This window comes from Solanum tuberosum, unplaced genomic scaffold, assembly GCF_000226075.1.
Source record: "Solanum tuberosum cultivar DM 1-3 516 R44 unplaced genomic scaffold, SolTub_3.0 scf00034, whole genome shotgun sequence".
In the NCBI taxonomy this organism is placed as follows: Eukaryota; Viridiplantae; Streptophyta; class Magnoliopsida; order Solanales; family Solanaceae; genus Solanum; species Solanum tuberosum.
Genome location: NW_006238962.1, coordinates 1,637,025 through 1,654,944, shown reverse-complemented (window position 1 = coordinate 1,654,944; position 17,920 = coordinate 1,637,025). Strand labels below are relative to the sequence as shown.

Below are 17,920 nucleotides of genomic sequence, written 5' to 3'. Positions count from 1 at the left end.
AAAACAGTAGTTTTAATAATGTGAAAATAAATTGAATATAATACTTACCCTAACAAAAATTTTTTGTCTTTTTTAGGTGTTGCTCAGTCGTCAAAACCATCTACAAGATAGACATTCATTGATTTTCACAACTTTAACATTCATTGATTTTTTTCCTTTTTTCTTTTTTTATTCAGTAACAAAATCAGAATCAGAATCAGAATCAAAAGGGGTTTCAACATTTTTCTCCTTCATCTTCTTCCCTTTCGATTTATCGGACTCACCTTTTTATTTGAGTCGTTTTTTTTTCTTCTGTTTTTGATCTTTCAATAGAGATGAACCACCCCTAGCCGGAGTTTCAAACAATGTTTGGCGTCGGTGTTTGAGTCAAAATGTTGAAAGATGGAGCATGAACTTCATCCATATAAGTTCCTTCGACTAATAGAGGGCTCTTTCGAGGAGTTACAATCGTTTTCTTCGACATGATTTTGTTGAAAAAACTACATTGAATGGAGGATTGTGAAGTTGGTGTAGTTTGGTAGTGAGAAAGATGTGATAGATGAAGGTAAAAGTGGGCTACTGTGTTGATGGCGTGTAGAATTGTATGAGCGTGGGGGGAGGGGGTGGGATTGACGTATGGGAGGTGGTAACGGTAAAGAAGGAAACGTATTGTAGGTGAATCCCTATATCTATGTAACTGATAATTTCAGATTTAAAAAAGGAACATAAATCAATTTAATTACATATTATTAATTAATAATAAAAAACCATAAATAGATTAATCATTTATTAAATAAATTAAAATTGATTTTTAAATAAAATTAACTTTAAATGATATGTCATAACTCGTAAATAAACTGTTATAAGTAAGAATTTTTTAAAAGTATGTTTAAAACCCGTAAAATTGACTCTTAAATGTGTATATGGCGTGATTTTTCCAATAATTAATTTGATTTCGAATCATGGATATCGTGATTCGACTGCGGCCCTAAATTAAAGTTATTAATTAATGGTCTCAATTATTATTATGTTTTAAATAATCTTAAAACAACGTTGTTAATAGTTGAAAAACCCTAGCGATCAACTTAAGTCCAAGGTTGATAAAAGAGTACTGCTATTTAAACACAAATTTCAGAGTTAATTCAAGACTAATCCAATAATTGGGAAATTAATTCATTACATATCATTTAATCCTGCAATTTTTACTAATCATATTTTTATTACGTACTTTTATTTATGTGTTTTTAATTCTTTCATCCATTATTTAAAAATATAAAAACAATTAAGAATCTGTTCAACTTGATAATTTAAGAATCATCAAGATCAGAACTGTGTTATTCTTCGTGGGATCGACCTTAACCTCATAAGTCAAATTATATCACACAACACAACAATTCATTGATGGATTATCCACAAATTGCCTAGCAAGTTGAATAGTTGATTGTCACTTGGCTACATTGATTGCCCTATTGGCATGGACGGTGCACATATACCGGTCCTAAAATAGATTAAACGGGACAGAATACATTGACAATCCTTTAAATTTAATTTCTCACATATTTTAATTGTGCTTATGAACATATGATATAGTATGTTTTCAAATTTTAAAAGAGTTTTTTTGTGTGTATCATCAAACGCCTATTACATAGATAAGTTAACTATTTAAAATATGTCAGAGCTAGCTATATATACGCACCAGTAAATGAACCGGATATTTAAAATTAAGGACGAGTTTTTTTGTTCTCGAGCATTCACGTAGCTCTCGGTCCAAATTAACGATAAATCAGTGTCGTAGTATAATAGTATTGTGTTATTAGTGAAACAGAGAGAATTTTAAAATTATTTCTAATAGTGTAAGCGTATATAGTTTATGTTTAAAAAATATAATCCCTACAAAATGTTTTATCAAAAAAATGTCTAAATTACAAGTTTCAAGTTATCGATGTGTAGACATATAAAAAAGTTATTGAGTTTGATTCGTACAAAATTTGAATTAAATTTTAACATATATGAGCCAGATAATTAATTTAGATTTTATAAATTAAATTAGTTTATTATATTATTTTCGAGCTGGATAATTACCTCATCTAAAGCTCCAAGTTCATGCCACAAAGGAATATTGACATATACATAAAATTCTTAGATAACATTGACATATTTTAAGTTAATTATTTATTTAGCAAATTAAATCTTATAAAAATTAGCACATTGTTGGAGAAAATGACCATCGTGTTCTTCGAAAATACACGTGCAATCGTTAACTTTGAAAAATTATATATATATATATATACTTTGAGATGCTATTATATATATTTTATTAGGCATCCCAAGACACAAACTATTTGGGTGCCTGTTTTATATGATGCATAACTAGTTTGAACTTGAAACCTCATGATGCAAAGTGAAGTTCAAAACCGTCACTTCACAAAAGAAACTTTATCTAGTAAAATCATTTAATTCATATTTATACAATTGTACATTAGTTATATATTTTATGTTTAATAAAATTATCATACTAATCGACATTGGGTGGTATGCTTTAACTAATGTGCATTAGTCATTGGTGGTATATCTTTTCGTCTTCAAATCCCGAGTTTGACTTCGGAAACAACCTTTCTATAAAGTAAAAGTAAGATCAGCATACACTCCATCCTTTTCAAACTTACTTGTGATATTATATTGAACATGTTATTAATATATATATTATTTTATATAATTATATAGTACTACTTTACCTGCACCTCAACTAATTTAACGATATATGTACCACCTCCCATCAACATGTACCAGATAACTCTATCCATCAAGACTAATAATTTTCACGTTTAAAAGTTGATAATTCTATATTTAAAATTTACACTAAATATTAGTTAGTTCGATCCTCGTACTCCCAATCACACTAAACAAATTGAAATAAAGTATTGTACTCATGTACTACTCTTCTGTTTCAATTTATAAGACACACTTTCATTTTAAGTCATTTGCTTAATAAGATGAAATACAACCATACAACCATATATAACTTATTTGATATCATAAATTTCAAAAATATTTATTTTTTCTTAAACTTCACACCTAATTAAAATACATCATATAATTGAAACGAAAAAACACTAAATTAAGTGACAAATGCATACATGCAAGTAATTATTATTTTTATAAAATATTTAAGAAAAGATAGAAAAGGAATACAGACTGACCAGTTTTTTTTTCTTCTTTAATCCAGTGATATAACAGTGAGTGAACAGTTCATAATTTAATTTTTTTTAATTCAAAAATAAATAAAAAGGGGGCACAGAAAAAAAAATTAAAAAATTCAGAGGAATTAGGGTTCTTATTTAGGGTTGCCTTTTGATCTCTATTCTTCTTTTTTTCTCTTTCTCTTCTCTCTGTTAAGTAAAATTTACTTTCATCGGAAAAATCGATTTTTTCAAAATCGGATCAAAATTTAGCTGATTTTTTAGGGTTTTTGGAGCGAATTTTGACAATAAAATCACTGTTAATCCTATTTGATTTAAGATTTTTATATTTGAGAATTGAATCGAATCGAATCGGAATTTTTTGTATTTGTAAATATGCGAGGACGGGAGAAATCGAAAAGGGTTACTTGGGCTTCAGATGATAGTCTTTGTCAGGTATAATTTATGTAAAGATCCGTAATTTTCATAGTTTATTGATGTAATTGTATGTACAATGTAATCGGAGTATTGAATAACCCTAAAAAAAGGAAAATGAAACTGAGTTGGGAACTGATGAACTCTAAAGTGTTGATAAACCATTTTATTTTGATGAATTTGATTGTTGTGATACAAAAGAGGTTTTTTTTATAGCCAAGATTGGATTGAAATGGGTTAAAAGTTGGAAATGGAGTTTGTTGATTCGTATAGGTCTATTTTACACCCAAGATTGGAGTGGAATGGGTTAAAAGTCGGAATTGAGTTTGGTGATTCATGTAGTCCAATCCAGCTCTCTTTTACACCCAAGATTGGAATGGAGTTTGATGATTCATATAGTCCAATCCAACTTGTAAAGTTGCGTTTATGTGACTAGGAGGTCACGTGTTCAAGCCGTGGAAACAGCCTCTTGTAGAAATGCAATGTAAGGTTGCGTACAATAGACCATTGTGGTCCGACCCTTAGCTGTAGTCCCGTGCATCGGACTGCCCTTTTTATATAGTCCACTTCAAGTTAGTTTGGGAATGAAGCCTGGTTATTTTTGTTATTGTATTTTAAGCTCAATTGTTAAGTTTTATTACTGTTAGTCAAGTTAAATTGAGTGATATGGGGAATGATATGGAGTTACTTTCTCGATACTTGTTTAGGATGTTATATGTTTAAGACATTGCCAGAATTTAGTAATTCTGGAAACTGAAATCTAATGTTAAAATTTTGACAGCCAGACTATCTTAGTCTTAGAGCAGGATGGGTATAGATGATTTAGCTGAGGACCATAATAGTTTGGAATTAAGGGGTAGTTGATTGATATGTTCATTGATTGACAATGGAACACTAATTTTAGACGAAAGAGATAGCTAAACTACTTTATTAAGTTTGAAACCAAAGAATCCTGTTATATGTGTTGATTAAATTTTCTCAAGTGTACTCGTCCAAAAACAGAGGAAGAAGGGAAAAGGTTGATGCAGTTCCAAATTTTAGTGAAACTATACTTGTAAATGGAAGGAGAGTAATAGGAGAGATTTTGAAGGGGGTGGAGCTGAGCTTTGGTTAATTGAGGAGTAGTCTCTGATGTCTTATCTTCTTTTGGTGCACTCATTGGGTCTCTTTTGGAGAGAACCATATTTTGTAGGTTTCTCCCTTTTTGTTATATCTCTTGTTTACGGCCAAGTTGGTTCGTAAGTATCAATGAAATCTTTTACTTGATAAAAAAATAAATTATACTTGTAAATTTGTTCTACTTTGTGAACATATTCTGAGAGTTTTTGTGAAGACAGTCGCAGGAGAACTTAATGACAGAAATCAGCACAAGGCACAAGCTCATTGAAAAAGATGAAGAAGATACATATTCCCAAGTTTCTTCTTCATCTCCTTTTTTAAAAAAAATTGTTAATGCCGAATGGTTGTGTTGGCTGGCAGCTTGTGCTCACCTTGTCCACCAAGGTTTTGATGAAACAAAAATTCTTAATGTCTTAAAAGATAAAGTATCGAGTATTAGAACTAAGTAGGTCCAGATTGTGGGAACGCATCTTGAAAGATACATATAGTTGACCCTTGCTAATTTTGAGATTGAGGCATAGTAGTTGTTGTATTCTTAATAACTATGTCGAAAAGATTACTTCTCAAAGGTTGGCACTGCTTTAATTTACACTTGATAATAACAGAACTTTAGGATATTCCCTCTTTCATATAAAACGAACTTAAGAAGATCATCTGTTTTACCACAAAATGATTGCCTTTCTTTTCAGATGTATAGATTATGAAGTTTTTGATAAATACATTCTGGGCAGGGATCCAAGTATGTTAAGTTAATATCAATAAAATTGACATATGAAGGCGGGAAATGTTGAACAGCAAATGGACAAGAGTTATGCATTAATCCAGTCATGGTTCAATGATGTTTTCCAGTGAAAGATAGGGTCTTATGTATTTAATTTCAACTTTCAAGTGGCCAAAAGGCATGTTAATCAGCGTGTAGGTGGGTTAGAGGCTGTCTTGATGACAAATGATGCATAATGGTCTACCTGTAGTTTGAGTTATGTTATCAGAAGTCATGCAGAGGAATCATGTTGGGATGTTTGGGGATATTTGTTTTATGTGTAGAAAAACAAAAACAAAAGGTCCAGTTAAATCAACCAAGTATGACAACATGATCATCTAGTCTTTTTGCTTTATAATGTAAAGGTCTCACATCGAATATAAATCAAGGACAAAGGGGTAAAAGAAGCATAGGGTAGAGAGCAGGGGAAAGGTGCTAAAAAATACCAATGATAAGCTTGATTGGGCAGACCCGATTTAGCACCATTTGAGAAGAGTAATAAAGTCTTATCTTGATACGAATGTGATGGCCACCAATCATGAATCAAAAACTTAAAGTTTTCCATGAAAGCAAGTAATGTCTACCCTGTCTTCTTTAAGTTTGTCCTTGATTTTCTATTTCATTCAGCTTTGGTTCTCTATTATGGTAGAGGATGTTTGGTTAAGCTTATATGCTGGTCAAATTAGATTAAAAGTACTTTTTGATTCATTTATGTGTTTGGTAAACTCCAACCATAAGTTGGTCACCTCCAACTTATGGCTTTTTTAGCTTAAATGACGCTTTTCATTTTACCAAAAGCTTTAATATTTTATCCCTAATAATATTTTTATTAATTCTGAAGTATCAAAATACTATGACATATTGATCATTTTAACAGAAAAATTTCTTATCAGCACTTTTTTAACCACACATTGGTGGCTTATTATTAGTTTTAACACTTCTATCCAAACACGTAACTACTTACTTATAGAATCAATTTTAACACCAAAAATTGCTTTTCAATACTTGATGCTTATCACTACTTTCAATCAGCTAAACGAATGAGCTTGTAATATACTTATCCAAAAAAGATGGTAATATGCTGCTTTCTGATCTTGTTTTCGATCTGTTTGCCCATCTCTTTGATTAGCAGGGACTTATCCAGACTTTGTTTGAAGCTGAAAATTAATTCAACACTTAGTGGCTTCGCCCGGGCTTATCCAGATCTTTTAAATGATAATTCTGTTAAAAATTTAACTTCCATTAGTTTGAAGGACCAATATCAAATGTTTCAATTAATTGAAGGCTTAATGTGCTCAGATGAATAGTATAAGGACTAAATCTGGGATAATGCAATAACAGAAGGACTAAAATCGCTATTTACCCTTTGATGAATGATATCTTTTGGCACAAATTTTAATCAAATCTTTTTCTCTGAATGGGATGTATATGTGTTGGAATATATATGTATTGATCGACTGATGCTGCCAAATAGAATGCTTTTCCTGAATAGATCTTTCTTTTAATAGGTAAAACTTTTCCTGTCTGAAGATTCCCCTTCCCAAGTTGGATTAGGAGGAGCTCAAGATCATCTCCAAGCAAAGATATCATTGCCTTTGCACGCAGGTCTTTTGGTGTCGGATGATAATTTACCCCCAGGCTTTGAGGGTGCACAGCCTGCAAGCCTCTGGAAGAATAAAGTAGCTCAAATCCCTGTAATCAAATGGAGTCGTCCTCCCTCTGTAAGTTGCGCTTTTTAAAAATTTTACTTTATTTGTTCAGGTATTATTTTATTTGTTAGCACTATTTAGGATGTTAGTAGTATGATAAATAGTTGGACTTTTCCCTCGTGAAAATGAATGAACCAAATGCTCAGTGATAGCCTTGTTCAGTTTGAATTTTTATCATGTCTAAAAATGAATTTATAGTCTACTGATCAAGGGGAATAAAATAACATATAGTCAATCCACAACTAGTTTAGTGTTGGGGTGTAGAATTTGTTTATTTTAAATATAGCTTTTGCTCTGAAATTTTCAGAATTTATGAACATTGCTTTAATATTAGTTGGTAAAAGAAAAATAAGGTACTTTACTTTCTTACTGTAATCCTACGTATCAAAAAAGCTGAATGGCTGAGTTGAGTTTGTTGCCGTTTCAATATAGAGGAAAGAATGCAAATGAAGAGAAGACTTTCTATTTGATTATTCAAAAGCAACCTATAAAAAAACTGACATATAGGACACAAAAGGAATCTTGCATTGCTCCTTTTATATCTACAGGCCATAGTGTTGAAACTTCCAGACAGATAAATGATTTAACGAACTAACAGAATTCCCGAGTAGCTCTCGTGAAGTCTGTAGACTGAGCCAAAACCCTATTTCTTTGTCTTTGACAAAAACCTTATATTTGATAAGGAAAATCTCTTGCGAAGTCTGTTTTTGACCCAATATACCCGTTTAAAACATTGCTTGGAAGTAGGAGCATGATAATGTCGAGCTGGCCATCCATTAAAACTCGAAAACAGATATAATTTGAATAAAAACTGCAGGAAATAACCATTGGATGATGAAGATAAAATAATTGCCGAAGTTGCTTACCTTTTCGCTTTCAGCAAGGGAAAAAGAAGAGACAAAATACTTGCCAGAGTATCAACTTGGAGTTCATTCCAGCTCTAAGCCATTTAGGGATGGCAATGGGGTGGCGTGGATGTTGGGCGGGATGGGTTTAAGGCTATACGAGGTGGGGCGGTTTTAAGGTTGTGCGGGGTGGGGAGGGATATGGGGCGAGTTGAAGTGGTTTTTTTAAAAACTAATGCGGGGCGGGTTGCGGGTCTATGCGGTTTTATACGGGTTCTAACTTAATTTTAACTTTCTTATAACATTTTACATGTTATAAGAGTGATAGAATATTATTTATTAAGATAGTTTCTTTAAAGTTACTAAAATATTCAAGATAGTAAATGAAAATGGTTCAATTAAAACTTACATGGTTTCTTACATGCTTCTCAATTGACCTCTAAAAAATAAAATGAAAGTCATTATCTATTAAATTAATATAACTTAATGAGAAAATAAATTTATTTTTATGAAATTTATTTTTAGTATCAAACTTAATTAAAAAAAGAAAATATTAAAAAATTTATGCGGGGCGGGTTGGAAATATTTTTTTTTTTTTTTTATACGGCTTAAGCTCAACCCCCCCCCCCCCCCCCTTCGCCATATCTAAAGCCATCTGGGGATGTATGCAGCAAAGTACTTAAACAGATGATTTGAGGTCATCTGCATTTCTATTATAATATTATTCAAGTTTTAAGAGAAACAAAAACATCTGTCAAAGTTGAGAGATTTAGAGAAGTATGTTACTAGTATATATCTAAAATAATGCAATATTCTTAATGATTATTTGATAATAAGAAATTCAAATAATTAGGAAGGTTTCCTCGTTCTTAACTTTCCTCAATTCATGTAGTTAAAATTTCTTTTCTTATGTAGTTGACATTTGTTTTTATGTCACCCACTGTTGTCTAAATCTTTTATGAATGAGCTTCTTATATGATGTTAACCTACTCAATTGAATAAGAGTTCCTCTTCTTTTCTTCTCCTTTTACTACTTTATGAGAAACACTTGATGTGTGCTATCAAGCAGTGTGCAAGCAATTCCCTCAGTCCCAATTTGTAGGTGCCAGTTGACACATAGCTAAATATGCAAAAAATGACAAAGTTAACTTCCTATTGAATCTGCAACAGAACCTGCAGCTCCTGGAAAAGCATCTCATTAAAGGAAAAATGGAATATAAATATTAGTCTTTTTAAAAATTTATCAAGGTTTTCTTTCTCAAAAAATTTATCAAGGTTTCAGTCCTTCTTAACAGGGAAAAAAAGCCAAATAAATTGGGATTCAGGGAGTAATATATATAAGGGGATGAAAATAGGAAAATGTATCTCCCACCCAAGGATCCACCAAAATCCAAATAGATGAGTTTCCACCTGTTGAGCCATTTGAAATAAATGAGTTAATTCTTGGATACAGATTCCCATATACAACTTGGATAACTTTTCTCCAGATAAGTACGCACAACTTGGATAAGGTTAGATTCTTCCCCGTATTTATGATAGTGAGGATTCATACACTCAGCCCAACCCAAACTAGCTTGGTATTGCGGCGTAATTCTACTCACTTCGAGTAAGGCTACTAATCGCCTTTAGGCCATATGATAAAGCAAATAATACTGTGTAAACCTTTAGAATAATTTTTTGGTTTAACTTTCCTAGGAAGGAAATGCATTTCGAACCCACATATATCCACATTCCTCCTTATACCTGCTAAACATTTCCCAGTATCATTGGTTTTCTCTTATTGGTTCCTTTTCAAACAAAATCACATGATAACCTCTTGTTCCTGAAAGCATTTCTCTTTGAATCCAATCAAAGGTATCACAGAGAGATGCTGAGGAGAGAAGCACATTTGTAGTAACTCCATCCTTCTAGAAACTTTTGTCGAGAGGAACGGACAAAAAAAGGGCAGAGCAAAACAAAAAAGATTCCATAATACATCTGAGATTGTTTACTTGATTGTAACTATATGGAGAAATAGGAGCTATATGTTGAGTCAGGACCTGCTGGGTCCCTAAACTATGTTGATTAACAAGAAGTGTGGTGCTGAAATTGAAATGAACAATTGATAGTCTACTGGCGTTGGATGTTCATGTTCCAATTTGAAGTTGAATTGATAATTTCACTTAAGCAGTACTGGTTTGGGTGTGTGTCCTGGGGGGAGGAGCTACTTATACATGCTCTGTAAGGTTTTGAAGCATGCGTTCTTTATTTTGAGCATTCTCTTGGCATTTTTTTTCCTCTCTTTCTGTAATTTTTTTCTCCTTTTCTCTTCTCACATATTTACACACATGAAGTCATAGCATCACTGTACTAGTTACTAACACTTTCTTGATTTTTAACAGTTTGTGTTGGATACAAATTGGCGAGTGGTTGCCGGTGAAGAAAGCAATGACACGGAGGTTCAGAAACAACGTGAGATGAGAGTTCTTGAAGCAATTTATCCACGTGAATCTTCCATTCCTCCAAAGTATGATTCTTCATTCTTGTAGGATTATTTTTTCTTTCTAGCCTGTTCTGGTAATGCATTGTTGTGCCGAGAGTCTAAACACCCTCTCTACCTCACAAAGGTAGGGGTAAGGTCTGTGTATATCCTACCATCCCCATACCCCACTTGTGGGATTACGCTGGATATGTTGTTGTTGGTTTGTTTCTTCTAAAAGCATTTTTTTAAAATTTCTTTTCCATTGATCTTATTTTAGTTCTAGATGTTACTTCTTTTAAATTGTTCTTTTTTCCCCACGCAGTCCTCCTATGGGTCCTGGAGATGAAACCCTTCATAATGATCAGCACACACCGGTTGTACCCTTAACACCTGTTGAAGAGGAGGAGGTAGCAGATCCTTCATTTGGCACTGCTATACTTACTAATGCTGCCAGCTCAACTGCCCAGGTAATGCAGTCTGGAGTTCCCTTGTGCAATAGAAGTGCCGGAAATAGCCTTCCAGTCCATGGAATCTCATCACCGGGAGGTGTTGCTGGCTTGGGGATTGATGCTGTAGCAGAAGCTCAGGCAGCTTTAACTGCATTTATGGCAGACAGTGGCCAGGGAAATCTGATTGATCGCGAGCTGCTTATAAAAATTTTGAGTGACCCAAAAATTGTTGGGCAACTGGTTACACACCAAGGAGTAGGCACCAGCTCCCATAGCGTGCCAGCTATGAATACCCAAAGCATGTCTGCTGCTAGTCACATGCCCAACACAAGGCTGCAGGCATCAAGTATTGCTGCTCCATCTCAACCTGTAGTTAGTCGAGCCAATCCATCTTTCTATCACTCAGGTAGGACAGATCCTCCTCCAGTTCAAGTCAGTAGAACAGAGCTAGTTATCCCCTCGATGGCAGGTGCGACAAACGGCCCCTTCCACTCTGCTCCAAGTAGAATAGGACCCGTTCCCAGTTTGAGGCCTCGTATACCCGAGCCCATGTCAGCTCCTTTACCAGCTCCAGTAGCAACTATGTCAACACCTACTTCCTCTATGCCAGCACCTGTAGCTAGGGACATCAACTACTACAAGTCTCTCATTCAGCAGCATGGAGGAGAAAGGCAAGAAACATTACCACCACAATATAACAACAGCAACCGAAACAACCAACAGTTAGGTTCAGTTCAAGAATCACAAAATAGCTACAATTCAAGAGATACAAAACCTAAGATAATGAAGCCTTGCATCTATTATAATAGTTCAAGAGGATGCCGACATGGCGCCAACTGTGCATATTTGCATGATGCTTCCCCCCAACAGCGGGGGGTGGGTAGCCTGCCAGAGGTCCAAAGTTCAAAGAGAATGAAAATGGATAGGGAGATTACTGGTACATAATAATGCAGCTTGGCTCTTCTCTGTACATTAAATTTTTTTGTCAAGGGAGGAATTGCTTGTTTGCAGCTCGGCTATTTTTGCCCCCTTTTTTTCCTCCATTTCCCTACAATGAGTCAACTTCATTAAATATTTTACTTTTTGGTTCTAAATTTCAATTGCAATACAGAAGTGATAACTTTCTTCTCTGTTACTTTTTCATTTATTATGATGCTTGCATGATGCCCAATACCTTTAATGAAGTTATTTTGCCTAGTTATATGCTTTAGTGTTGATAGTAGTTGTACCTATAAAGACGTGTATATAAACTTGACTAGCAAGGGTTCGGATGAGTCCCTCTGGGTATGAAGTCGACTTTGTTAGAGAGCGGTGTGGGACTTTCTAGAGTTGGGTTCCAATGCAGGTACTGAATATTGGGTGAGAAACTGAAAGGAAAAAAAACTTTATATGCCTTACTTGAGGTCTCTAAGGTAGGAGTAGGGTTCGAGTACACAACACTTTCCTTAGATTGCACTTGTGGGTTTGGACTGAGTTTGTTGCCATTGTATATATTGATGGTTATCGTGAGTTTAACAATGATATAGTAGGTCGATAGTGTAAACATTTTTTTTATACTTGCTAACGTATCATTGACTATTAGAAACAAAGGTGGTTCTTATCACGACTCAATAGGAAACTTATGCAAAAGAACATGATTTTCTCGCTCATTTCTCACCAAATCAGCTCACTAGGAAAAACAATGATGAAAAATAGATTAGAGAAGTGGAAAATTTTGTAATTTTTCTCTACGAAAACATTACTAATTCCTTTTTTTCATAGATTCAGTTAAAATATTTATAGAAATAATAGTGACCTTTTTTTAAGTAGGGTTTGCATATATGCATAATAATATGTTGTTTGTAAGACCCAAAACCTCAATTTGGTACTTTACAGGGCTCAATACATGTCAGAAAACCGTAGCTAAAACCAAAATAATGAAAGTGAATTATAATTTTATTTGTTTTTTAGTAAACAAATAAATGGTGATAGTTAAGATACAATCAAAGTAAATTAAGATGCAATTTTCCTTACGATGAAAGTCATATATTAGAATGTTGAGACTCCACAAGCTGGCTGTATGAACGTGTGTGGTAGGGCCGTCAAAATGGGCTTAGCCCATGGGGCCGGCCCAACCCTACCATTTGTTGGGGTAGGGTTGAGATACGATTTTTCAAGCCCATTTAAAATTAGGGCTTATAAGTTCGATCCATATAAGCCCTTGGCCCTTGAGGCTTGATCGGGGCTGGGCCGGGGTCGGTCCATGGGATAAAACTTTTTATTCAAGAGTAATTTACAATAATCTTACTAGTATATAATCTAATAATTTGAAGATTTTTCAAGCCCATTTAAAATTAGGGCTTATAAGTTCGATCCATATAAGCCCTTGGCCCTTGAGGCTTGATCGGGGCTGGGCCGGGGTCGGTCCATGGGATAAAACTTTTTATTCAAGAGTAATTTACAATAATCTTACTAGTATATAATCTAATAATTTGAATATACGCTATGTTGTAATATTATGAATCTTCGTACCCAGATACATGTATCTCAAAATATATGGACTCAAAATTAGGTTAATTTGTTCTAGATACACTCTATCAAAGTAGATTCACATGTATCTAGGATACGTATACAAATCTCGCCCCCTCGCCTCCCTCCCATCTTGCTTGTCACTATCTTATCTCACTTGCATAACTGGTATGCGAGATACATGCTAATTACACTAAATTTTTGCTAGTGTTATTGAAACAACACCACTGTTTGCCATATTTGATTTGAAAATCTTCTCATTTTTTTGATGTTATATAATTACAAGTTTGAAAAGAAAAAAAATAAAAGAAAAAATAAAAAGAAGGGCTCGCCCGCCCCAGCCCTCAGCTCTTCTAGGGTTGGGTTGAGCATTTTCAGTCCCCACCAAATGAAGGGCCACCTGCCCTAGCCCTTCAAATTCCTTGGCCCACGAGGCTTGGGCCAACCCTTTTTGACAGTTCTAGTGTGTGGACACACAACACCAATATAGCTGGTGAATTTCAATCAGGAGAAGATGATAGAATATACATAAATTTTATCCTGATTTTTATTACAAAGATATAAAAAATAATATTAATACATAACGGTACAAGTCTAACAAATGTACTATGGATTCATGTAGAGAATTTGTTGAACAACAATTTGAGCAACCTTATGATCTTTCTTTCCATTCAAATTTTATCACGGATTGTAACAAGTGTAGACTAAATTGTTTTTTCCATTATGGAGCAATATCATCAAATTATGAAATGAACCTTCAATCATTTTCATATCAAGAAAACATCAATTTCACCATCCTCAAGATTCTTATGACAACATCAATGAAATTATATCTCACAACAATATTCTTAATATTGATGTTCTTGATAAGAGCTCATCAATCGATAAAGATTGATTATTCCATATCGATTGTTAGTGACAAGACATGTCTATATATATTAAGACACTAGTGATGGCTAGTTCATTAACTTAATTTCACTGGTCCTTTTAAGATATAGAATATTAGTGTTGCTATTTCCTAGTTGAAGCTGGTTTGAACATTTCATTCTTTAATTTTTACTACTAATTAACTTGCTTCGTTCTTAAAAAAGCACATAACTCTTAATTTTTTTTCTTAGTTAATATTAGACTTTTGAAAGAATATATTGACTTCATTTTGTACCTTTGGTCTTTTATTCATATCGATATAAGAATTTAATTTTTAATTTTTTAAGCTTATAATAGAAAATAATCTCCAATATGATTGAAAGAAATTTCTAAGTTTTATATAATTGGTCATGGTCTAAAATAATCTAAATTATTTATTTTAGATTAAACCCATCTGATTAAATTTCTCAAAATATTTCAAAATATTACTTTATATATACTAACATTCTTTCTTTTCAACAATTAACATAAAACTTTATTTCTCACCTCTAAAAACTTTTCTTTGATTTAAGTTCCACATATGACATATATAACATATTACTTTATGAAATAATTTTAAAAACTTTTTTTCTCAACATTAGTTAATTAATTTATTTTAAAAATAATAAAGTGAACTCAAAATAAAATACCTTTTTAGACGAACCTATCATTTTGGACAACTAGATAGAATTTATATTTGTTTTATCTAATCTAGCTAGCTAATAAAGCCTAATTACTAGATACTATTTCTCAATAAATTAAAATGATTGAAAAAAAATTATTACTAATATAATTTGGTGACTACTTCAGTATCTTATTGGAGGATTTTTAAAACCATTTTTTTTGTATTTCAAATAATCATAATATCACTTAATTAATCAATTAATTAACTTAAGATAATGAGACCTCTTAATTAGTACTAGACTGAGCAGCATGTGCATTACAAACACCATACTAATATAATTTGCCTAGATTCAAAGTACTTTCTATTTAGTTAATCATAGTCCCTTTTATTTAATTAAGTGCCTAGTATTTAACTACTAACTAAAATGGCTTATCATTTGTTTGAAATAAAATTAATGAATAAAATTTGTTTAGTGTTTAATAATGAACTAGTCCAATTAGAACAGCACCATAAATCATTGGTTAGGTGACTTATACAATAATTAAACCACGCATGCATGCATGATTTTTTCATTATTGATATTTTTATCAGAAAATTCTGCATTTATTCAGTGGCGGAGCTAGCATTTTTAGTATGGAGATCGGAATATAAGAAAGTAAACATAAGAAATAGTTGAAGGAAGTAACATCTACGTATAGATAAAAAAATATATTCTTCAATAATACTATTGGAGGGCTAATTCCAAGCGAGTTAAGTTATATACATTATCAGGTCACCCAACATGTAAGCATTCATGAAACGGGTTATCTTTTATAACATATAAAGAAAACATAAATCCTACATGTCGCCACGTCTCGATAGATGTGCGATCGGGTCACGTGGCAGTCACGGTGGGCCCCACATTCAAGAGATTTGTTGTCCCTATAACTTACTTGAACCATCCAATGTTCAAGAAATTGTTGTCACAAGTAGAGGAAGAGTACGGTTTTACTAATTTTGGTCCTTTAGTCATTCCATATGACGAGTCTTTGTTTGAAGGGTTGATTCATTACTTGGCTCGATTCGACTCCGATAACAATAACAATAATATGATAACGATCGTGAAATTTCAGAGTTCAATTTACATGAATGTTCGAACTAATCTTTATTTTTGGGGTGATTCTAGACCCCTTTTGCATAGTGTATCGGGTGAGTCCATCTGGTAACGGGTTAAGATTTTAAATCAATGAATACATACCATTATTATGATTTGTGACAATAAATAGGTATAATAATTTTGTTGAAATAGATTAATTTTTTCCCCTCAAAATTTCTCTATTATATATATGTTCGAGTGGAACACAAGGGTTTGGATCGATGTTGTACATTTTTCTTTCTTTCAAGAGATGGATTATTGGTGATAGATTAGTGGAAATCGTAAAGAATTAATTAGATCTATGTTGATTTACTTAATTATATTTAACACGTACTTTTTATTAACTCTTTTTGCGTCTTATTTTATTTTAGTTTGATTCGACATGAAGTTTTAAAAAAGAAAGGAAGACTTTTGAGTCACATGATCTTGAATTAAAGAAACACCGAATGTATATTGTATGTCATTGGATCTTGTGATCTTTAGCATATCATGTACAATAATGTCAAAATCTAGTATAAATTAAAGTTATTAAATATACAAAGTGATTTTTTTTTAAAAAGTAAGACATTGAAACATGAAAAATATATGATGATAATTGTTTTATAGTGATTATTGGAAATAATTATTGGATCGAGTACATCCATAAGGGTGCTAATTAGCCTGTTTAGTCTATTAGTTTGTCCTACTTCTTAACCCTAGCGGTTAGGAATAAATACATCATTATGGGCGTAGGAAAAAAGAGTTTTTCCACATTTGACAATGGCTAGTATAAGGGAAACGCTCTACATCTCCAAAGAATATCTAAGCTGTGGATAAAAAATATCCATCTGCTTTATGATTCTCGACGATCGATAATACTAGTCATGTTGATGCGAATTCACTTTCAGTGTCGCTATAGAAAACCCTGATGCAAATTCACTTCCAGTGTCGCTATAGAAAATCCCGTAAATCTCCTAAACTAGTATTTCATATTTAAAATACTACACTAACAAAAGAGGATTTCCCAAATCTTTAGACAAAAACAATAAGCTCATTTTGAACTACCAACTAGCAGTTGCATTCTATTAAAATTAGATACCCTAAAAGAATCTGTTTCTACAAATTAAATAAAATCTTCACATATCCAACAATTTTAATCATTAAAATCAGTGATGTTCAATGAACATCTATCAAGTTTTTGGGTCAGTCCAATTAACCATAAATCATTGATTAATTAGGTATATGATTATTAGAACAATGCATACATGCTTGATTTTCATAATCAATGCAATTTTTATTAATTTGTATTTTTATCAATAAACCATGTGAGAACCTGTTTAATTAATTACGATATCAAAACAATCAAGTGTAAAATTTATTAATATAAATATATATACCAAGATTTATTTATGGATTTTGTTCTTATCTTATGTCTAATCCTTGTTTTGGATCATATGAGCAAGATAATTAGTGGAATTGCACATGCGGATTTGCATAAAGCCAAAATTGTTTATTTTAATGGAAGTTCAATATGAGTTTAAAATATGTGAGATTTATAATTTCAAAATTAAGATAAATTATCTGCTATAACTTGTGACTACGATTACATGGTGTAACATGTAAGTAATTCTTCAGTGATGATTAGGGGTGTACAAAATCGAACCGAAAACCGAAAATCGAACCAAATCTCAAATCGAGTCAAATCGGGAAAAAAACCCGACTATATTTGGGTTGATTTGGTTTTAACTAAAAAAAACCAACCCGACATTATATATATAATTTTAAAATTTTATTTTATACATAAAAATATTTACTTTGATATAATTTTTAA

At 32.6% G+C, this 17,920-nt stretch overlaps 1 protein-coding gene across 1 annotated transcript; it reads left to right on the top strand.

Moving 5' to 3' along the window:
• Positions 1–3,305: 3,305 nt before the first annotated feature.
• Positions 3,306–12,071, top strand: LOC102590271 (zinc finger CCCH domain-containing protein 6). Its single transcript, XM_006342512.2, has 4 exons — positions 3,306–3,614; positions 6,981–7,193; positions 10,408–10,532; positions 10,810–12,071. The coding sequence occupies exons 1-4, from the start codon at positions 3,555–3,557 to the stop codon at positions 11,879–11,881; spliced, it is 1,470 nt and encodes a 489-aa protein (XP_006342574.1). The 5' UTR covers positions 3,306–3,554; the 3' UTR covers positions 11,882–12,071.
• The last annotated feature ends 5,849 nt before the right edge of the window (positions 12,072–17,920 follow it).

What these genes read in the sequence shown, in the direction of transcription:
- LOC102590271 (XM_006342512.2), top strand. Translation starts at nt 3,555, where the DNA reads ATGCGAGGACGGGAGAAATCGAAAAGGGTTACTTGGGCTTCAGATGAT. An exon ending in CAGATGATAGTCTTTGTCAG is followed by an intron (nt 3,615 to 6,980) that starts GTATAATTTATG and finishes TTCTTTTAATAG; the next exon opens with GTAAAACTTTTCCTGTCTGA. An exon ending in AATGGAGTCGTCCTCCCTCT is followed by an intron (nt 7,194 to 10,407) that starts GTAAGTTGCGCT and finishes GATTTTTAACAG; the next exon opens with TTTGTGTTGGATACAAATTG.